We start from the raw sequence: 23,857 nt of genomic DNA, 5'->3' as shown, positions 1-23,857 counted from the left end.
AGACGAGTGCATGTTAGGGAATAAATGACAAACGGCCTGCCACACATTTTAGTTTTACCTGCAAGACTATTCATTACCACATGATGGCGCCAGAGGGGCATGCTGATCTCACTCACAGGTGTTAACTGCTGCATGAACCTTGTTTTGTTTTCTTCTGCAGTGCAAGAGCTGCTGTCTCACATTCTTACCATTCAGTTCAGGACAGACAGAATAGGTAAATATATCTACATCATAGTCGGTGTTATTGTAGAGGCAAGCAAAACACACAAATAAGATAAATTCCAAAATATATAAATAATACTGGAAAGACAAAAGAAACATTCTTTATGGAAGGGAGCATTAAAGTATCTACAGTAATACCACACCATGTCTTCATGGTGTGATCAGGATGGGGGCAGAAACCACTAAACCTCAGAGTGGCCTAAAATTAAAGTTAAGGAAGGATGTAAAACATTTTGTACAACTTTTTTTTTTTTACCTCTTTGCACTCATATAGCCTACAGACTACTTATGGGTAAAAATGTACATAATTATAGACTCAAAATGACTGGAGGTTCATGGAAAGTTCACAGCCATTTCTTTCCCCCTTGGTCTACCTTTCATTTTCAGCCTCAGCTTTTATAAGCTGACTTTCAGCCACTTGTTTTTAGAGGGACTTCCTCTCTCCGTCTCTCTTTCTCCTCTCCTCACAAGCCCTCTTCCCCTCTTTCTTTTGCCCTCTGACAGAGCGTCAGATTCCTTCGCGTGAGAACATCACATTCGGTCCAGTTGATTGTGATATTGGGTTTCTCTATTTTTCCTTTTCTTTAATCCCTCATTCAGACAGAGCAGTGAGCCTTTTCTTCAGGGACAGCTAGGATTTCATTGCTGGATTTGGACCGCCTTAAACACAGCAAAAAAAAATGCAGTTCTTTTGCATATTTTTCCACCACCAAAATACTGGTTTAGCATTGCATTAGGTGACTGCTCACTTGAGCTGAGGGTACAACATGAGAACAACAGGAAGAGAGGAATTCTTACCACCATGAATTAACTTCAACTGGAAGAACTGGTCAGTAAAGTCAACATGGATTGGAACATCTCAAAAATATGATCTTATGCTTAAAGAATTACCAGTACATGAGACATTGTGTCATACTCAAAGCATGCTGCAAAGATAATGAGATGAACAAATGCCATCTCCAATGACAGCGTGGAAGCAGCTATCACTGTCACCAAGGCTATAGAGAGGAGCGGACATTTCCAACCAAAATGTCAGACTTTTACTCAACAGCCCTGAACCCATGACCTCATACTTCACATCTTATGATATTTTAGGGGTCATCCCTCATGGCCGTCTTGTGATTTTTCATATCAGTCTCTTGTGACTTCTTCAAATTCAAAAGGCCTCTGCCAGCAGGACAGCTTACAATACTATAGCCAATCAGACACAAGGACACAGTGATAGTGGATAGACCGCAAGAAGACAAACAGAGAGGGGAATATGCAGTGTGTGTGTGGGTGTGTGTGTGTGTGTGTGTGTGTGTGTGTGTGTGTGGGGAGAGAGAGGGGATGCTGGTGGTTACATAATGGCTTGTGGGAACACACCGTCTCAGAGGAGGAATGATGGGGGAGCGGAAAGAGAGGAACAAAAACATTAAATGTGCCAACGCGCTGCCATGCTAACTCCAGCAAAATCTGTATAAAAAACGGCATCATATCTACACAGGCTGGCACTGGAGTCGGTGCTACAGTTAGAGCACATGTTTATTTTGGCCTTCATATCTAATAAGTCTTAAGACTAAGTTGTAATGTTTGGTGTTGAGCCTGTTGCACAAACAACAAACATTTGAATGTGAATATCTGGAGGTCTCCTTGTATTACGATATGTGTGGCATGTAGAATAATACATGAAGCTAATAGAGGGGTTACAATTCTTTTATGGCAAAATAAATTAGACTTGTCCCCACGGGTAATATCTGGTACACAATGAGTACAAAGCAGTTATATTGGGTAACGTGGATAATTGTCATGTAGCAGAATAAAATGGCAATTTCTTAAGCATTGTGTGCACAGTCAAATATGCATGAATGTGCATTTTTCTCTGAATATCATATGATTAGACAAGGCGAGAATAAACAAAAGAAATAAATGCTTGACATAGATATGATTTAAAATGATAGTACAAGTTTATACTGCAGTTCTGAATCACATTCCCCAATTTAGATCTATTCACATTGAGCATTATAGCTGCCATCTCTCCCATATCCATGTGTATAAACAATAACAGTCAATAAATGATAAGGTATATACACTGCTGACAAATAATTGAACATATATGAATTGAATGAAACCTATGTTGACAACTAAGTTTTTTTCTTTCTTTCTGCTTCATTTTAGAGGAATAAAATCTATCTGTAAATTTATGTCTAGATAAGTTCTGGTTGCAACATTATCTTGAAGTTCCTCTAATCCACTGTTAAATTTCAATGGATTTTTATCTCTGACTGCAGTCCAAATTAGATAACATTTGGCTATAAAAAGGTGTCCTTTCTCTGAACGTGGTATAGATGATCTTTAAACCTCTTGAATATTTGCCAAGCACCGGACTATCATATCAGACAGAATATGTTTTTCTAATGTTGTACCAATACCTATCAAAGCACTGTTACAACATGTATCTTCACAGCACATTTGAATTACTTTTATAAAGCATCAAAATTGAAAAATGAACAATTTACTTACTTGTGGGGACTTCAGTAAATTGTCAACTAGTGAACACAAACTAGTGCGACAGTGATATCAAATTAAATAGATTATACAGTATTTTAATACTGTATTGTGTACATTTCATGTTATACATACTTATTTAATAAGAAAATGTATCTAAATCATGTTGTAGTTCATTTAAAATTGTTGTATAATTGGCCGACTATTGTAACTCAAAAATGGTTAGATGTGTAACATCTGACGGTCTCTGGGTCACAATGTTTTCCAACAAAGCTGTTAATGTTGGGGCAAAGCTGCTACCTTCCTTTCTTTAGTTTCACAGCTATAAGCTGAGGACATCTAGGCAATGTCTTTGGAGACAAAAACAAAACAAAATTAAGCAAACAAACCTGATAAAAGCTAATAACAATATAATCCCTTTGGTTGGGATCATTGATATCCATTAATAAGAAGTTGCATTTAGTTTTATCAAAACATTTACGAAAGTCATAGTCACTCTGCTTGTATGTGTAAAGCCAAAAATATAGAATATAAGGAATGAATGACAATACAATCATCCACAAATACTCCAAATACATGGACAGAGTTTGCTTATCTATCATGTTGACCCTAAATGCCACTCAAAGAATTGCACTGACAAAGTCTGTTTCAGCCAGTTTTTGTCTTGAAATGGAAATGATCCAAGAGAAAAAACACAAGTGTACATGAAGAAACTAAGTGGATATATACTGCATAGTATGAGTGGGGAGGGTAAGAAAAACAAGGAGCAGAGATATAGGTTTACAGAAAACCAGACTGTGGTAACACATTCACATTGCGATACAGGAAGTTAGTTGTTTGAATGGATATCCAAATGAATTGAAATGGTACTTCTCCTTACAAACAGTAGCTGTACTGTATATGTATATCCTTTATTCCTCAAAGTCCATCTGACTCCAGAAGGCTGTAGTCAGCATTTCTTCTGTTCTCTACTGATCCGGCACCGTCCACTTCCAATAAATCCTGTTGGTTACAGCTTCCATTTTGCTGACAGGACACTTCAACATTATTAGTTGACTGCAGCATGAACCACATATTGAATATGTGTTAATAGCAAATGACTACATGAGGTTGTTTGTTAAATATTTGCACAGTCAAGAGCCTGGAGACACCTGTTCCTCCAAAACACCCATGTCTCCAAAACCTCCACTTTCAACGACAGATTGTAATGCAATAGAGTAGATTTTTGTAGTTTCCTGCCATGTGTCTTTTAGACAACATCTGCAGGCCTGGATAGTGAGCAGCTTCCATCTCAAACTTCTGCAATATGATTGAAAGGACAAGGTTCATTTTTCTCAGTAAGCCACAGCAGATGCAGCATCCATAAAATATAATGAGTCTCCTGGAGAGAAAACTCCTCATCAACCCTTCCTCTGTGCGGTTGGTGAGGAGTGACCTCACCGCAACGAGGCAGCTCTAACAGGAAGAACTAATCTCAGAAGTGCTCTTAGTGGTCGCCTTCCAAGTGACGTCACGCAGATGACATCACACTCAGGCATCTCTGTCGGTCCAATCAGAGGCTCTGAGGGCGCTGGAGAGGTGGCTATGGGCCCGTGTTCTGGGAGAGGCTGGTGCTCCCATTAGGGAGAGCAGGGAAGGTGAACGGGTCCACGACACTGTTCAGGGGAACTTTGGGGATCTGTGGAAGAGAGGCGGAAAACAAGTGTGATTATGTGATATAAAATAATAAACTTAGTGCATGACTGCCTGTTCAATCACTGAATAGATGATGATTTACTTTGTCTTCGCGAGTAACATACAAATTACTGGAAAAACAGATTGTCTCTCATGAGGTTTAGCTTTATCTCACCTGAGCTTCACCATTCCAATAGAAGTATGAAGGCCGTAATGATCCGTCTTCAGGGGGATACCCTGGTACTGTCGGTCCCAGGCTAGAGTTGTCTCTACTGGGCTGACTAAGACTGATGCCGCCCATCTCTGTATGTGGAGCCACCTGAGGGCTGGCATGGGACGGCTGCCTCATCCCCTGGTAAGGCGCTCCCGGCCAGATGGCTCCCGCTGTAGTGGTCGTGCCCGGCTGGGAGAGGGTGGTGGTGGGTAAGGGCCCGAGGGTGAAGGGGGTGGTTCTGGTCGACGGGGCGGTAAGTGGGGATCCTCTGGCGCAAGAGGGGGCCAGGAGAGGACTATTTTGTCTGGTAGGAACAGTAGCAGAGGAAGGTATGTGACCTTCTCTTTTTTCAAACATGCAGCTGCCAGATAATCGCTGTGTTTGCGGGCTGTACTGGAATGAATGAGCTGTTGAGTTAGCACTGGCTGGTGTGTGTGAAGAATGCATGGTGAGTGTGTGATGGTGGAGACTTTGCGGCAGCTGCTGCTGCTGTTGTTGCCACAATGTCTGTTCACAGTGCTGAGGTGGGCCCTGAAGCTGTGTACCCATATAAGGCTGCTGTGAATGCTGCCCATTAGTGGAACCTGTCCCCATGTGGCTTAGTGCAAGGCTATATTGCACACTTTGGTCAGTCACCGCCAAGCCAGGGTGATGGCTGTTGTGGACATTGTTGTTGCTTTGTGTAGATGGTAGCCAAGATTGATCTGCTACTTCAGGCTGTGGCTGAATAGTATTATAAGATGGTGTAGAAACCACTTGGTTGCCACAGTGGTAAGCACTGCTACTTGAAGGCCAGAACTGAGAAGTGTTTCCCTGGTGAGCGGTGCCGGTCTGTGTGGGTATCAGTCTGTGTGCTGCTCTGTGAGACTCTGTCACAACTTCAGGACCACCAACATCACCAAGAACATTTCCCAACAGAGCCTGCTCTCCAAATCCACTGAGGTTAGAGTTCATGTCCGTCATTATCTGCCACTGATGCTCATCACTGCTAGAGCTGTACAAGCCCTGGTTGCTGGGCAACACAGACCCAGGGGAGTGGTGTTGAAGGGGGGCAGACAAGCTGTTGACTGGCTCAGCAACCTGAGACCCAGCCTGATCTGAAACCTTCACATATCCACCCGTCTCTCTCTTCAGAGCCTCCTCCACATATGAGAATACGTCACTGGCTAGTATGTAATTTAGTTCGCTTGATTCTTCTTCCCTCTCCTTATTCATCCTGAGGAGGGCATTCTCCCAGTCCCTCAACTCTGTCTCCTCCACCTCAAGACCCCCGACCCCTCCATCCACAATTTCTCCCAGGATCTGCTCTAAGGAGTCAAACATTGTTTGCGATGTGTGGTCCCCTATGTTGGGCCTCCTCTGGGAGTCCTGGTGCTGACCCGGGACACTGAGCAGAGCATGGCTGTCGAGGAAGGCTTGCTCTATGGAGAGCTGGGGGTTGAAGGTAGGGTCCTCTACCTGAGGAAAGACTGGAGCCTGGGGGCTGGGCTCCTGCGGCTGGGCATAAACAGAACGATCCTGCCGGAGAAGCGATCCCAGGAGAGAGGCAGGATCCAAAGGCTTCTCTGTTGTGGGCTCCTTGGGGCCCAGAGCATCAGAGCCAGGAGGACCAGGGACAGGCAAGGCATCCAGAGAAAGATACGAGTCGTACAGGACGCCTTCTCCGGTGGTAAAGTTGAAGGGGAGCTGCTGTCTCCTCTGCCGCAATTGTTCCTCTCCTTCTTCATTTCTAAGGAAAAATAAAGACAGACAGTTAAAGGTTAATATGAGACACAATGGAAGTTCTAATGAGTGTGGTGTGTTTGAAAAGCCATTACAAATGTGTGAGTACATATACAATAAGAGATTAAGATTGAGGAAGCAGACACTCACGTGAGGGGTTTCTGGCGAGCGATGATGAAGTCTGGTCTCCCGGCCTTGAAGACCACCCTGGCGTTTGCCTGAACCCACACCCAGTGCCGCGTTTTGGTCAGTAGCCTGAAGAATGTGAAGCCACTCTCACCAGTCTTGATCACTGAGAACAGAGCAGGCGGACACAGGACTGACATCAGAAAACATCACCGACCGCAAATAGACAAGTTTTAAAAGTAATTGTGTAAAATTATGATACAAATCTACACAATATAATATGGTATCATCAACGAAATGTGGTACATGTGGTGAGGTGGATTGTTAACAATAGGATTGAGTAGTAGAGGGTGTATGTTACTACTGTGTATGGTATATGTGAACTAAAAGACATAGTTGTCTTGATATACAGAATAACTTACTCTTGAGGTGGTTGTCAGCACAGTACATCATGTCCGCAGCATGGATGAACTGGTAGCCAGAGCCCGTTGTTACCAATTCAGTCTCTGAATAACCCAAAACCAACTTTCCTCTGAAATGGAATAAAATAAATACACAAACTAGAGCTGCAACGATTAATCGATTAATCGATTAGTTGTCAACTATTAAATTAATCGCCAACTATTTTGATAATCGATTAATCGGTTTGAGTAATTTTTTAAGAAAAATAAGTAAAAAATGATCTGATTCCAGCTTCTTAAATTTGAGTATTTTCTGGTTTCTTTACTCCTCTATGACAGTACACTGAATATCTTTGGGTTGTGGACAAAACAAGACATTTGAGGACGTCATCTTGGGCTTTGGGAAACACTGATCAACATTTTTCACCATTTTCTGACATTTTATAGACCAAACAACTAATCGATTAATCGAGAAAATAATCGACAGATTAATCGACAATGAAAATAATCGTTAGTTGCAGCCCTAACACAAACAAACAAGGACACGCTGTTACAGAAGGGAAAATGCACTAAATGGGTTAAGGCAATTTCACTTAAATGCTGATCCGGTTCCATCCCCTGTAGGAAGCAATACCAATCAAAATACACAAGAAAGCCCTGTGTCACTACCACACAAGTGAACTTTTCCACTTCTGTATGGGATTTCACCTTATAACTTAATCTAAAGCGGACGTGTTTACGCTCTCTGGCAAATGACATGACACTCCAGTTGATGTTATTTACTCAATCACCAAATGAAAGATTTCTAATTGCTTAACTTAACTCTTGACTAGGGTTGTTTTGTAGAGTGAATTTACCTGGGTCAACCCTTTCACACTGACAATCAACCTGTGTATTCCCCAGGTCACTAGTCTGATGTGAAAGAGGTATCATTTAGAGCACATGTACAAACAACACCAAGACATACCTGGTGTCTACTCCCATGGGGGCAAAGTCCATTCTGTGTTTTGTCTGGAAGATGAGGGTCTTGGTACGGATCTCCATGACTGAAGGAGGCTTCAGAGGTGTGGCGATGGCAAACAGAGCCAGCTGAGCAGGAGCCACAGTCCCGTCGTCCCCTGTCTTGCCCTGGCAATGCAGGTACTTCAGACGCCCCTGGAAGTTCAGAGCCTGGAGTGGAGCAAACACATTTACATTTGCATATACTCTACACACGCAAACATATCAAGTTCAGAGAATCATAACAAACTTCAAAATATCAATGGATTAGATTTAGTGCCTTCTATTACCAGGAATCCAGAAGAGTTGTCGAGGAGGCAGCGAAAGCGACAGCAGAAGCTTCTTTCCAGGAAGGAGGAGTTCTCTGGGGGGATGTGCTGGGGCAGGTAGCTCTGAGAGCTCCTCATGGCTTTACTGCTAGACTGGATATCTGGAGACAAATTATATTTCTGTCAAAGACTGCCACGTTTCTGAATACCACTGTATCTGCCTTGAAAGACTGTCAGCATCTGATCTTTTGACAATCAGATCCCTACATAAGATTATGTATGATCAATCTAGACAAGTGGCAACAGAGGTTCCCAAAACCAGACTGCTGAACCACTGATATGATGATCGTACAATGCAAATTAAAGTGTATATGTGTTCTCAGAGATAATTAAGTGGTCAAGTTGAGGTACAAGGAGCGCTTGTACCTCAACTTGACCTCAACTAGCGCCTACTAGAGGGTAGGAGCTAGTCATCAGGGTGTAGGACATGGATAGGGTTGGAGACAATTTTCTGAGCCTGTTTAACTGTGGCCTGTTCAAAAATGTCCTGAACTGACCCCCATAATTCTCACTGCTGTCTCTGTGACTTCAGTTTCACTGTGAGGTTGCCAAACCAGACTGAGATGCCATATCGGATAAAGCTCTCAAGAGAAGCATTACTTTCTGGTTGACACCAAAAATATTCAAGCTGCGTAGGAAGTACAGACGCTGCTGGACCAGACAGCAGATGTTGTGGACACTGACCCTCCATGTTAGCTCTTTATGTGTACGCCCAGAGATTCATATGTGCTGACTTGCGTTATGTTTTGACCATGGATAATTACGGCGGACTGGGCACACAGGCACGTGGGGTCGAACCTTTCCTTTCCTTTCCTTTCCTTTCCTTTCCTTTCCTCTGTCTATATCTCACCTCCTGCTACTTCTGTCTAAATGGCATTCAAATATTCAAATAATTACTGTAAAGGTAAAAGTATTGCAGTAAAGGTAATTTGGTTTGCAGACAGACTTTACAATAACACATGATAAATCACCACATCATACAAATATCAGTTGATAAGACCAGAGAGAGATTCAAAAGCTTGATAACGTGAAAAAAAATTACTTGTAGCAGTAAAAAACGAATTGTAGCAGGGATAAATGAGTTTCTATACTTTAGACCTTGCAAAAAGATGCACAACTACACACAGTGTCAGGGAGTTCATCCAAGCCATCAGTTGCCTCCTGAAACACAGACCAGTGTGTGTAGTAAAAGAATCCCTGCAATGCCAAGGAGCTATCATCAGTCCAGACCCTCACCTGACACACCACAGGCTTCCCCCTTTAAAGCACTTTAATAGATGGGGAGCAGGTGGACAGCGCGGTGGTCTGGTAATCCCAGCGGAGGTCTCACAACCGATTTGTTTGCCCTCTTGATTTGCCCATAACAAAGGTCCAGTGTCTTATTATTGCCGTTTCTGAATCACAGTGAAGATCGTTTTAGCAGCGGTCTTGGCATCAGCTTCAGGGTGTATGTTACAACGATGACAAATGATGTGGTGAATTCCCCTGCTTCCCTAGATAAAAGAGTCTTTCTGATACTGAAAGGTGTTCAGTGTCAGGACAACAAACCCACTTGCACGCGGTGACGTCACCACCTGAGGTTAATATATGGGTTGGTACCCGGCATGTGATTTTTCAGCCACCTAAACTGCCCCAAAACAGGTGTTGAGGAAACCCAAAGCTGTGGACGTCCAGGATCGAGTTCATGTCTGAATGCATCTGTCAGGTTTCATTGAACACCATGAGGGTAATAATCTCAGTGACTGAACATTAAAATGGATGGAAGTAAATACAAATTTTCGGCTGTCATTGGGCCTCATGCAAGAAGCACTCATAACAACAGATTCATTCTTAAATCACTCGTACGAGCGATTTAAGAGAACTTGCCGCATTCACCAATTTTCTCCTATTTACAGTTTTCTCTTAGGTACGAACAAAATGTACGAGTGGTCCAGACCTGTCGTACGAGTCCCGTACAATCAACCTGCCGTTCTCCAAAGCAAAAAAAACTTTGTTGTTTACTAATGGATTGTATCTCTGTCACATTGAAGAAATTTTGAGTTTGAATATATAAATGACACTGTAAAGTAATGTATAATCATGTTGAGATTAACCAGTACAGTGGTTACAGCAACAGGAAAAATAGCAAGGGAGCACTGATGGCTTTTTCAAAAGAAGGTATTGCATAATTTATTTTACCAAAGCGGCATAAAATCTCATGTGGGTTAGTAGCCCATAAGTGCGCTCAATACAAAGACAAAACAAAAAACACTAATAACTGCCAGGTTATTTGACAAACATTCAGATGAGACAAAGGTAAGGTTAGATTGTATTGGGGGAAATACATTATAGAGGGAGATAAATCTGATTTATAGGCTATTTTACTCCAGTTGATAACTTTAATGTGGTAAGTGCAAGTGAATCTAAATTTAGGTCTTACCAAATTTGGGTCTTATTCTTTCATCTGTCTGTGTAACGGAGAATTCCTCCTTGCCCCCTCCTGTTGCAGTCATGGATTGCCTTGCTTTTTGCATCTAATTTCATGTCAAGCCATTTCTTTTTTTATTTCTGTGATGGTGCCCTAATGACAAATCACTATAGTCCTATAATATTCCTATAATAATCCGATAGGGACTTAGAGTGTCTGTGGTACTCAATATTGAGTTTATAGTGACCTTATCGTGGTATTTTTGTCTTCCGTAGTATCACTATAATATTCCTATAGGGAATTATAGCTTTGTTGTGATATTTATTTAGTGTTCATCTAAAATGTATAGGAATACTATAGTTGTTTATCGCAAGGGAACGCACAGAGTTATTTTTCCCCATTCCTTGGCTTTAGCAGGGCCTTTGATTCCACTATTGAATTATATTAAATATTATATGCTTTGGTTGACTTAATTCTAATAGTAGGACTTCAATCTCAGAGCTAGTAGACTTCTCCTTAGTCTTCCTGTCAGTTTTATGAATGAAGCTTCCCGACATATGGGCCGGACGCCTAAACTTATATGGCATTATTGGGGCGTCAACCATGCAAATTCACAATTCTCATGAACGCGCGTTCATTTAGAACAGGTGGAGTTCATCATGTTTACGCAGGTCATTTACGACTGTTTTCTGAAGATACGAGCGTTTGGTGAATCTGACGTGGCACACTCGTACGAGTCCACCTCACGAAAAAAGTAAGAGAAATTTATCATAAGAATAAGAAAATGTTCTTGCATGAGGCCCATTGTCTCCTTCCATGTTTCCTAATATAGCAGGGTCTCAGAGTCACTTTTCAACATCTGATCTTTAACATCTTGATCAATATTAGGGTCAATATTCAGGAAAAATTGAAAATACTAAGGGAAATGTAGTATACATACATTATACTTGTATAGGGATAGATATTGATGAGTAGGATCCATACCCTCTCCTCTCCTGTCTGAGTTGTTGGGTGTTGAGAGTTGTTGTTCAGTGGGGTTGAGGGCAAAGTGGAGCTGGCATCTGAACATCTCTCTGTCGTCCATGTGAATGAGATCATACACACTCTGGTGGACAACATCGGACTGATGACAGGAGAAGAAAAGGGGGGGGGGTAAACTTAGAGGAGATCACATTTTAAAGAGATTCTTAGTTGTGATGTGTCGGGTTCACAGTGTTACCTGATGGAAGCCCAGGAAGTCCTGGATCGTTGGAGAAGTGTAGAAGATTGAGCCATCAGTCGTCACAACCAACACAAAACCATTCAGAGCCTGTAGAAAACATGGAAATGCAGTACATGAAGACAACACACACAAATGAAACACACACAAATGAAAAACACACACACACACACACACACAAACACACACGTTGACACCTACAATCAAACACATGCGTGCACATCACATACACAATGCCATGTATTGTTATTCTACCTGGAGAAGGAGCTCTCCCTCTGAGAAACTGATTCCATCCAGGGACGTGGTCTGCCCATTTCTGCCATTTGCAGAGACAGGAGTGGACCATGCATTCTTCTGGAGGGTTGCTGCAATGTAGAACAACAAACAACTTAGTCACTGGTACACACATTTGCTTTTTCACACTGGATTTCCTGTGTCATGGCACAAGCACAAATACATTTCCAATGTCCCGAAGCTCCCCATACACAAAAAAATTTGAGGTCATCACACAAGTAAAGGAGGACAGAAAACAAAAAAATGTTGGCAAAATATAATTAAAAAAACAAGCACTAACTGAGAGGATAAAGACATTCTGTCCTTAATTGATCTGATTTCCTGTGACGGAACTAAGCCTGGAGACAGTTCCAGACAGATGATCAAAACCAACTGGCTGCAGTGTGGACACACAGCTCCAGTGCAGTGTCACTGGAGCTGATGAGAGCAGAGATGTCTTTCCCGTCCTCCTCCCATCTTTCCACCCAGATGTTAGACTAGGCTCTTTGTCAGTACGTAGCGGGCACACTAACTACAGAATATTTGCATAAATGCACTGCAAGTGAAGATGTGCATGCTTTCAAACACGCCGCTTTTTCTCAATGGCCGAACGCACACTAGGAACATCCAGTGACACGTCAAACCAACAACAGATGATTACAATTGTTGTATTGCATGAGGTTACTGGAACCACAGCGACCATTGACCGATTTTGAGGCAAAATGTGCAATTTTAATCAGGGTGTTCTCCTCAAGAAATAGACTACAGGCAGCCAACACATAAGAAGCCAAGACGACAAGGAGAGGCTAATTTAAGAAATCCGAAAACACCCTCCTATACAGTATATGGCTGCAAAATAAGCAGATAAGGATGTAGGTGCCAGAGCTGCTTGCATCAGTTATCACATCCAGTGCATTCGGGCCCTAAAACTCCACTAATTGGCTCTGAGGAGCACTGGTAACTATTATGACAGGAAGAGCATCTGATGGTCTGAACTAATCCAAACCATCAACCTAAAAAGTCTTGCCTACTCTCTGATTTTGACTGATTTTATTTATAACACCAAGTTTTACACTATGAAACATTACACAGTTATATACAACAAGTTTTTAATCATTTACAAAAAAAGTGAACTGAATCTTCATACAGGCTTTTATGAAGATAAAGCCCAACTATCATTATGTCTGAATCAAAGAGTTTGCGGCAGTTTTCAAGTCTCATGGTTTGGTTACTAGAGACTAAAAGCAACGGTTCCGAGAGCGCTTGTTTTGGAAAAACATTCTATCCCAATTGAAAAAAGTATGACACTGGGTTGAGTATCCAATGCAAAGACACACTCCCTCCGTGTGTCATTGCTGCTTTACTGCATCCCTGCTCATGTTTCACTGGTTTATTTCTGGAACAGACAAAGTATCAGTGACTTTCTACGGGCCAAATGCTGGCAGCCCTTCCCTCCACAACAGAAATCACACACAACAAATAAGAGAAATGTGTGTACAGCATGTATCTGTATGTGCACATGCATACTGTATATTTGTGCAAGAAAGGAGTTCACAATCAAAATAAACAGTACAGATGAATGCAAGTTTCACCCACCCCACAGACAGAGTTATTCACTTCATTTTAAGTGAAACAGTTTCAAGACGAGAACTCATGAAAACTAAAAACATGGAATATTTTCAAAAATTCTGAAAACTGGGTGCTATCCAGACACTTTAGCTTTGTAGACTTTACTAAGGGAGTCACAACTCCAGAAGTTTTACGTGGGTCATGCAGTGATGGAAACAGTTTTGAACAGACAGGAATAGCGCTTTTCCTCTATGCTAAAAAGAAGCAATTTTTTAAGCTTTAGCAAATCTTTGGTAATCTAATCTGCGATCACTGGCATTCAGTCAGCTAAGCAATGCCTCCTTTCCTTTTCTTACAGTAATGACTCTATGGCACGCTAACAAACTTCCCTGCCCTCCCCTCCTCCTCCCACCACTCCCCCCTCCCCTTTTTAAAACAAACCCAATGAATCTGCCTCTCGTCTCCCCCCCTACAAACCCAGGAATTTGCCTTGACATCTCCGTCAAGAGGAGCCTCCTACAACTAAAAGACGGGCTAAAAGAATCTTGAGTTTGTTAGCACAGCATGAACTGCAGCCAACCCAGGGGGACTGTTGAAATTGGTGCAATGCATCATCGTGTCGCCGGGAATTAAGCTCAGTGTGGCACCAAGGAACTTGACACAGCTAATGTAAAAGACTAAACAAAGTGGACAGTTTGACTGAAGGGTCAACTCGTCTCTTTCATAACTGACCGATACAGTAACCCAAAACCCGCTATCTCGCCTCCCTTGTGCTCCCTCTCCTCTCTTGGCTGCCCCCCCTCTCCCCCTTCATTTCCATCCTTTCCTGCCTCCCTTCCTCTTCCTCTTCTCTCCTCTCCTCTCTCCCCCCCCGTCTCCCTCCTCTGCTCTGTGCTGTGGACTTTGAGGGTAGAGAGTTCACACGCAGAGTCGGCACACCAGGCCAAAGACGTGGGCCCGGGGAGAGGGGGGCTCACAATGTGGGGAGCTGTAACACTTCAGACTGTTAAGAAACAGCTGAGAGAGACGCAAGGCAAGAGGAGACGTTGTGGTAATCAGAGAGAGCCAGTGCAAACACCAGAGGTGGCTAAATGCAAGGAAAACAACCACAGCATACCTACATAAAAATGCAGACACACACACAAGGACTGAAGTGGATCACACAAAAATCATGTGTGCACGTGCATGTGTGTGTGTGTGTGTGTGCGCAGTTTGTGTGCATGTGATCTGATATTGTTAGGTAGGAAAGGAAGTGCAGGCAGAAGGAAGTCATAGTATGCAAACATCCTTGCTATAATAGTAATTATGTAAATGAAGAAATAATATATATCTGTTCATTGATAAGGCAGATTTACTGCCAGCATAGCAGCAAATAAAATGTAAAGACGGAAAAGTAGTAAAATATATTCAGTTTATGACTGTGGGACAGGTTCACAAGTGAACACAAAACAAAAGTGAACAGAAGTTAACTTTACATATTGCCTATCATTTTTTGTTTGGCCGACAAAACATAGATTAGTAATATGGCCTGATAGATTAGTACTTTCTAACTTGCTGCTGATTCAGCCAGCCACACATCTAGGCTGTGTGCTATGGCTCAATTGATATCCTGCAGAGATAACATCAGCCCTTAGTTTACAGAGGCCAGCAGTCTGTGTCTATCTGAGTGTCATTTCTGGTTATCCTGCAGCCTTGCTTCTCACATCCTTAATGTCCTTCCTGTGTTCAGAGGCGCTTAACTGGGGTAACCGACAGTTTGGGGAGGAGACTATTGACAAGCACTGTGTTGGTTTGGGGTTAAGGTTAAGGTACTGGTTAGGGTTAGGCTTCTGGTCTGGGTATGGAGGTATGTGGTATATGTAGTACAACTTTTTTGTGGTTCTACTATTCCTAAACAGACCTGTGGTCTCATTCTAGACAACTGTAGAGCAAGATATAGAAGGAAAGAAGCACTTAAAAACGTTTGGGACACAAGTCTATAACTATGTTAGATCAGCAGAGACATGGCATCAACTTTGGCTTCACTATTTGTTGTTAGCTTCGAGGTGTGTGGTCTCTAGGAGGGGCCCCTAAGGGTAAGCATAGCGAGCGCGTGCACACACACACTGCACCAGACCCCTCTTCCCACACAGACACATACATGCATGTACACACAGAGAGCTGCCTTCAGAACAGTCCCAAGCATTCTCTCTTGGCGGTCTGTCCTCAGAGAAACCTGAGACACTCCACAGCTGTTAACAATGAGGGTCAACCTCATACTCTACAGCTCGTCTACATTTTTTCTCTAACACTCAATGTACTGTGTTAACCCAACTCATCAATATACACCATAATCTTTGCTGAAACAAATTAACCAATGAAAATATAGAAGTAGAAGAAATGCTACTGTTACTGTCCCAATACTGTCTCCCATCCACTTCTCCTGAACTGCTTGACTTCCTTCAGGGTCACTGGTTCTACCTCACTGTGAGACAACAGCGTGTCCAGCTTAAACACCATTAGTCCAAGCTAGCTGCAGTTACGCAAGGTATCCCCCAGGGCTTAGTGCTTGGTCCACTATTATTCATTATCTATGTCTTCCCCCTTGGCCAAATCACATCACCACCACATCAATTTCCACTGTTATGCTGATGACACTCAGTTATACATCTCATCCAAACCCACTGCCCCCCTACCTCCCTCATCAGCTGCCTCAATGACATCAAAACCTGGGTGGTCAGTAACGTACTAAATTTTGTCATTTGTCACCTCCCGACTGACCTATTGTAACAGCATACTCTCAGCACTACCTGCTAAACTCATTAACAAACTGCAAATCATCCAAAACTAAACTAGTCGAATCCTTACACACACCAATCCAATGACCACATCACTGCCAATCTCATTCAGCTACACTGGTTACTGGTCCAACGCCACACTGACTTCAAGATTCTCCTCCTCACATACAAAGCCCTACACAGTCTCGCAATATTATTATTACTGCATTTCTGCTTCATAATGAATCTGCTGTATTTTTATTTGTTTTCAGTGTCTTAAAATAATATATAATACATATTCCTTGTTTTTTTTCTTCCTTCAGACATTAAGCTGAGAGTGGCTGTGTACCGTATGCAGGCCTCAGCGTCCCTGGCCTGTTTGCGACTCAGTGGAGCAGACACGCAGCAATCATAAGGGAAACTGCTGCTGGAGGCTGGGTTAATGACAGCACTGACCTGGCCTCAACCCTGTTCACCCCTCATTATCAACAAACACAGGAAGCAGACATGAACAGCCAGCCAGCCAGCCAGCCAGCCAGGGCCCAAAAAAAGACACCCCCGTCCCCCTTGTGGTATCAGACTTCCTGAGCAATTCAGACTCTGGACCTGTTGCTACGGTGAGAAGGGTTCACCATGGTAACGTCCACTCCTGGTGATGGCAGCAGCATCACCTGGGACCCATTCAGAGCCTACAGAGAGAAAGGTGTTCAGCAGTAGACAAGTCTCTGCTTGGATGCAAGGGTTTTTATTTAGGAGTGAGCTTCACCAAATAAGTCCAGCACAATAGGGAGCTGTCCACAAAATCTGCCTCAATTTCAGTGTGCACACATCAACTTTGCTGGCTTTGTTTACTCTACAGGGCTGACGTCAACATCCACACCAAAAATACAGCATTACTCATACACACGGCCAGACAAAAACAAGTCAGAGACATTCAAAGATATTCAAAGACACACAAACATACAGAGATGTATACAGTGGATCTAGACAATCTGCACAGTCTATCAGTGTTGTCAATCGCCAGAATTCACTGGGGGACCCCACATATCTAGGGTCTGGGGGCACGCTCCCTGGTGTTTTCTAAACGCTTAATTTTAATGCATTTTTAGAGAGAACTTTAACTTGACTTTAAGGTTAAAATTGAAAATTATAGTTCATTAAAAATTGGAGGGGTTGTTGAGTGGGTTGGTGTGTGTTCAAAGCTAGTCACAGCTTGTGACTTGTTTAAGCGCCCGAAACATCATACTACCACTGGTACTGCTCTGTATTTATTTTTTTAGAGACTGAAGAAAAAACTATTTGTGATGGAAGCACCTTTTGTTTTGATAACAGCAGTGATTCTGTTTGGATACGCCTCTACCAATTGCACAACACAGCAATACAGCTGTAGAGTTTGAGTTCATATAAATTGCAAGGGGCTTGACTATGAATGGCTCTCTTTAGGTCAGTCAAAAGGTTTTTAATGGGGTTGAGGTCAGGACTCTGACTGGGCCATTCCAGGACATTGATCTTCCTCGTTTCAGCCAATCTGTGGATTTGACTGTGTGCTTTGGGTCATTGTCGTGCTGAAAGGTGAAATTCTTCCCTAGCTTTTTTGGAGAGGGCAGCAGGTTTTTCTCCAAAATCGGTGTGTATTTTGCGCTATTCATTTTCCTCTCTACCAGAACCCCCGTCCCCTGCTGAACAGAAACAGCTCCGTAGCTCGATGCTGCCGCCACCGTGCTTGACAGTGGGGACTGTGCTCTCAGGGTGATGGGCTGTGTTGGCTTCGCACCAAACATATTGTCTGGAATTGAAACCGAGAAGTTCTACTTTAGTCTCATCAGACCACAATACCATTTTCCACATGGCATGGGGAGATCCAGAGTGCCTTTTTGCATAATTCAGACGAGACTGGATGTTCTTTTTTGTTTTTTGCCACCCAACCCCACAGCCCAGAATGGTGGAGAACACACAAAATTGTTACTATGTGCATAGAGCAGCCAGTCCTGCAGCTCTTTTAAGGTTACCATTGGCGTCTTGGTGGCCTCCCTGATGACTTTCCTCCTTCCTCCATCTTGGAGGGACACAGGTCCTGGTGGTGCCAGATTTAATCCATTTCTTGATTATGGTCTTTACTGTGTTCCACAATATAGTTAAGGGCTTTGATATCTTTTTATAACCCTCGACTGATCTATACTTTCAGAAATTCGACCCCAAACATCTTTTGCTAGCTCCCAGTTGCTCATAGTTGTTTATACTGACACATACTAAGAGACAAACAAGCCTGCTGTGTAAACCAGCAGGAACAGATGATTTAATCCTGATCTAATAAAATCAGGTTGGTCACAGGTGAAGGCAAATTAGCTTTGGATGGTGAGCACTTAGTTAAACTGGAGCACAACTCCAATTATAAAGGGTGTGTACGCTTATCTAAACAAGGTGTTTTGGTTTGTCTAGTTTTAATTAATTTTCAGAAGTGTTTAGCTTTTTGCATTTATAGGATATTGTGGGTTACCATATCTGAATTAAACTAGAAAAAAAACAGTTAATTGGTTTTCATCTCAGGCCTCAAGGCGATAGAAGCAGGAAGTTCTGAAAGGGTGTGTAGAGTTTCTAGATCCACTGTATGTCCACAAAGAAATACTGGCATGCCTGGGATACAGATTCATATTGAATACAGGCTGTCCAAATGAAATTCAAATTAGTTATCAACACAGTAAATAAATATTTTGAATTTTATTTTTTCTTTCTCTTTCTTTGGATTGTGGTTATAGATGCCTTGTTTTTCTCTAGTCTTCAAACAATGTCAAATTTTCAATACAATCAAAATTTGTTTCTTAATGGCCCTCTAAAACATTTGTTGAACATCTGTTTCTCTTGAAGATATTCTTTTTTCACCCGTGATCACAAAACAACTACCAAAATGAACAACTTGACTGTACATATGGAAGCTGGGGAGAAAGAAAAGATTGACAGCATGGAGAAAAGTCTGATATTGCTTTGCTTATTATATCTGGAAGTGACACATAACAGAGCGACTAGTTACAGCCTCTCTTCTCTCTGATGAGCAGGGCAAACAGAGTGGTGTTTCAGCGTCAAACAAGAGACTTGTTTTCATCTTACACACCAGAAACAAGAGGACAGGACACATCAGACAACAGCCCTCCCCCGCTGCTCTTCCCTCTTGATGTGACTACATGTCCAAAACATTCTCACAACACACTTAACTATCAATTAAAGAAGACATCAAAGATCGTGTGTGTTGTGTGAATGTGGTGTGTTGTTTTAAGGCTCGGTTGCGTACTGCACGGGGCATTAAGGCTTTGTCATCCAGTTCCATTATTCAGCCCTGAACAAACGTTCTCCACAATCAGAGGAAACTGCTGTGGAAGATTTGCCGGAGCATTTAGGAGAAACTCACAGGCCACCAAAAGGTCTTTTCTCTAAAAACAATGAAAATTGCAATGCTTCCATCCTGGAAAATCCATACTTGACACAGCATTTCTTTTTGGTAGTTGTTGAAACACAACATTTGGTCTTGATAGTTCGGTTGAAGCTGTGAAATGGTTATGGTACGACATAATTAGAGGGTCGGGTACATCAAAACAGGACAGTAAGCCGGTCTGGAGGGTCTGAGGTAAGACCTGTGTCTGCTGGCAAGTACAGAAGTGAACTCTGTGCCTTCAGCTGATCAGCATTCAGCTATGTTGTTTTACATTTTAAGGTTAGATTAAGGTCTAAGATGAGGAAACTGATCAGGATACAGATGGAAAAGTCATTGGGTAGAGCTCTGCCAACCGCAGACTGGGATTGTACTGTGTCCTGGCAATGTACCATAGACACACTCTGCATGGGCAATTGAATTACAAATGAAGACATGCACACACACACACGCACACGCACACACACACGCGCACACACACACACGCGCACACACACACACACGCCCACACACACGCCCACACACGCCCACACACACGCCCACACACACGCCCACACACGATAGCCCCTGACTTGCATGACCAAATCTGGGTCAAGAAGATTCGATATCACGTTTTTATTCAGAGCCCCTATGGGGCGTAAAAAGACGTTTTTGTCAGGAAAAGCTTCTGTTACTTCTAACAGGCAGATAAAACCTCTGGAAATGGTCATGGAAAGTGGAACATATTCAAACACATTCATTTATATTCAAATAATGAGCAAAATGTACCAGTGTAGCCAAAAATTAACACTTAAGAAGTTTGAAAAGCACATCTTATAGTTGATGATTCAAATTTATAACGGTTCCAAATGTGCATACTTTCAGCTGGGTGGTTTGTCTTGTATATTAAGAAAAGAAGAAGAAGAAGAAAATCACCAATACTGTCCATCTGGCCATTTTGGTAACTGATAATAGCGTTGATCACAGCAAACTCAATGCACTCCCACTTCTCGCTATTGCAGTGTGGTGCACATGTACTACACACACGCACACACACACACGCACACACACACACTCTCTAACACTTTCCCTCCCTTTCATTTTACCAAACCTCAGGCATGAGACGGATGACATCAATGATGCAGAGATCTTGTTTTTGCTCAAAACTTTGCTTTGCCTGCCTAGTAATCTTTTACTAATCACAGTTCTGTCTCTGAATGGGTAAATTGGTGCAATTATCAATGATAATCCTAAACAAAAGCTTTAGTGAATCTATGACTAAGATGCCAAAGGGCTATGATATGCTGTAAGAAGGATTTATTGTCAAAAGGACAGTAGATAATTATCTCAAATGTGTGTGTAGTTATACAACTGAGGGTCTGCCAGCAGCTATTTGAACTTAATTTCACAACTAAATATCATGTAAACGCCGCCTGTGAGGTTGACACTTAAACACATACTTGTTCCGTGGATGAGGTAAGTTTCTGTGTGTTACCTTATATGAAACAAGGAACAGTGCATGACCACAGCTCGTATGTGATGTAGGGCTGGAGGGACATCAAAGCCGGGGGAAGATAACATGTTTTCACAGCATGACATGGGCCGGCCCAGGGGCAGAGCGCGCTGCGAAGATGTAGATACACAAGTCTTCATCTGATAGGCCTCAAAACGGAGCGATTTCCACCATCTTTATACTCTCCCTCTCTCAGTGTCACTCTTGCTTCTCATTTTCTGTATAATGGTCTTTCTTCCCATGCTGTATCTCCCAACAATCGCTCTCTCGCAGTTTTCTTTTCTCTCCTGTTTGGATCTCTGGTCAGACTTAGACAAACTAGTATGGTAGGTTACATAGTGCCCTCCAAGTGTTTTTGACCAAGCTGGAAAAGCGATGGGAAGCTGCGGTGGGACTGAGCTGTTTTGCCATCAATGTGTTAGTTGTTCAAACGTCTCCATTCACAAACACACAGATCTGCACAGCCTTGTCAAGAGCCCTCATGTCGTGCCACCATGCCTCAGAGCTCTTAGGGCTCCTCCCTCTGCGTCCCCCCTCTGCTCCATCAACAGCAGTGATCGGCAGCCTGATAGCAGTACCACAGAGGTGTACTCAGTAAAGGCACAGAGAGAGAGCGAGAGAGAGAGAGAAAGAAAGAAAGAAAGAAAGAAAGAAAGAAAGAGAGGCCTGCACTTGAGTGGACATACTCCTACTCTTTGGCAGTAACAAAATCTCATGATAATAATGCAAGTAAGGCAGGACACATGTAAACTACAGACTTTCACAGTGTGATTATGCTATTAATCAAAGTAAACTGCAGTAACGTATACTCAGATGTTACTTGCATTAATAGAGACCAGTGAGAACATGCATACACCTTTATCGCATTTCCTCAACTTGCGCATGTGTAGTTCATGTTGTTCTGCAATAACCTCATGTCACATGTACACCAGATTATTAGGGGAGGTTATTATTGTGCGCATGTAAACGTAGCCAGCGTTATTTTTTGCAAAGCCGACTTCTCCGCCAAATTCAGCTGTGTAGGCAACCAATCACCACCATTCATTGGGTACAGGGTGTTCAGGGTGTTGTTTTTTTAGTGTAACCCAATCAAACGCCAGAGAAAAGGCCCACTGTTCCAGGCTGCTGCTGCACTGCCGATCTCATGTTACCCTGCCTAGTCTCCATCTGCCTCGCAGCACACACTCCTGCTCCCCTCCCAGCAGGGCTACTATTCATTATTCACAGTGTCGAGTTCCCTCTCCGACACCCCACACACTCACAGCGCCGCCACAAAAATGTCTGGAGCAGCAAATTTGCACACCTGACACACTCACACATACAAACACGCATGCACACACTCAAGTCTTATACCCTTTCTCTGTTTCACTTTCTCACACACGCACACACACACACACACACACCCCTTCTGCTATACTCTGCACTTAACACTTCTCACTGACATTAAAATAATCTGCTGATGCGACCAATGCCAAGCATGTTAACTCATTCAGGGCTATACATAGCTTCCCAACGCTGAATTAACCAGAGCGTGTGTGAGGACATACAGTTTGTGTTGAGGTGTGTATCTAGTTGCATATGCCCTTTTTTATGAAGCTTTACTCTTAGGTACCATGTCTATCTTAGTGTGTGTGTGTGTGTGTGTGTGTGCGTGTGTGTGCACATTTACAAAGGTTTGTACATGTGGCAGAGGTCACTGACCGTGGAAGTAACTCTTGGCCTTGAGGTATCCCACGCTGAGGCGGAGCACAGACAGTTTGTCCAGACGCCCTCTGACCTCCTGAGAGAAGGGCAGCAGGCTGGTCAAGCGGTCCAGTTCCCCATTCAGACGGTCCCGGTGCCGCTTGGATGGATTGGTCTTCACAGGCACCTCCCCAGGTGGAGGCTTCGCACTGGGACAAGAGATAGGAGATTTTCATGAATACTGCTTGCTAGGTAGGACCATCTACAACACAGGTTAAAATTCCCACCATGCACTGCATAGGAGGGTGTACTTTGAATTTGAATGAAATCAAAGGTTCATGGTACATTTTACTTTCGCTATAAGAAGCTTGCACAGATGAACTTCTGTAAGCTTGGGCTTACAGGATACTTGTGTATCACACCGGCACACTGATTCTTCCTGCACATGAAAACAATCCAGAGCATTTCTGAGAGACAATGTTGGAGACTGTCCAAATAAAATCTGAACCTAAACCAACTGAACTTCACTTCCTGGGTTTAGGAGAGCCAGCAGAGGCTGAAAATGCATTTATACTTTCATTATCACAAGAGGGAAAACACACTGAGAAAACTATGTATACTGTAAGTGCTGTTTGTTACATTAGTGAGCATTAGTTTGCTGTGTTGGTCTTGGAGCATTTTTTGGAATGTATATATGCATTCCATAAAAGCTATCTTTTCTGGATCTTTTCTGGGTTTCTACTGAAGTCATGAGGAAGAAACTCAGAAAAGATCCAGTCTACAAAATAAAGGGATAATCAAATAGTAATTATTCATTATCATTAGCAGCCGAGCAACAGTTAGCACTACTACCTTACTAC

At 42.7% G+C, this 23,857-nt stretch overlaps 1 protein-coding gene across 1 annotated transcript in view; it reads right to left on the bottom strand.

Moving 5' to 3' along the window:
* Window positions 1–1,909: 1,909 nt before the first annotated feature.
* LOC139666306 (aryl hydrocarbon receptor-like) overlaps window positions 1,910–23,857 on the bottom strand; it is a 28,854-nt gene continuing 6,906 nt past the window's right edge. The window contains exons 2-11 of the mRNA XM_071545480.1: window positions 23,016–23,206; window positions 12,056–12,165; window positions 11,801–11,890; window positions 11,566–11,704; window positions 8,136–8,275; window positions 7,814–8,016; window positions 6,868–6,977; window positions 6,470–6,611; window positions 4,559–6,326; window positions 1,910–4,387 (exon numbers count right to left, since the gene is read on the bottom strand). Coding sequence (XP_071401581.1) covers window positions 4,292–4,387; window positions 4,559–6,326; window positions 6,470–6,611; window positions 6,868–6,977; window positions 7,814–8,016; window positions 8,136–8,275; window positions 11,566–11,704; window positions 11,801–11,890; window positions 12,056–12,165; window positions 23,016–23,206 — 2,989 coding nt within the window. The 3' untranslated portion in view covers window positions 1,910–4,291. The remainder of the gene's footprint in view (window positions 4,388–4,558; window positions 6,327–6,469; window positions 6,612–6,867; window positions 6,978–7,813; window positions 8,017–8,135; window positions 8,276–11,565; window positions 11,705–11,800; window positions 11,891–12,055; window positions 12,166–23,015; window positions 23,207–23,857) is intronic.

This window comes from Centroberyx affinis, unplaced genomic scaffold, assembly GCF_046629955.1.
Source record: "Centroberyx affinis isolate AG114_WGS23_722 - 3 ecotype Tasmania unplaced genomic scaffold, CSIRO-AGI_Caff_v1 ptg004932l_1, whole genome shotgun sequence".
Lineage (NCBI taxonomy): Eukaryota > Metazoa > Chordata > Actinopteri > Beryciformes > Berycidae > Centroberyx > Centroberyx affinis.
Note: the sequence above shows the minus strand (reverse complement) of the source record. Positions and strands in the feature narration are given on the sequence as shown.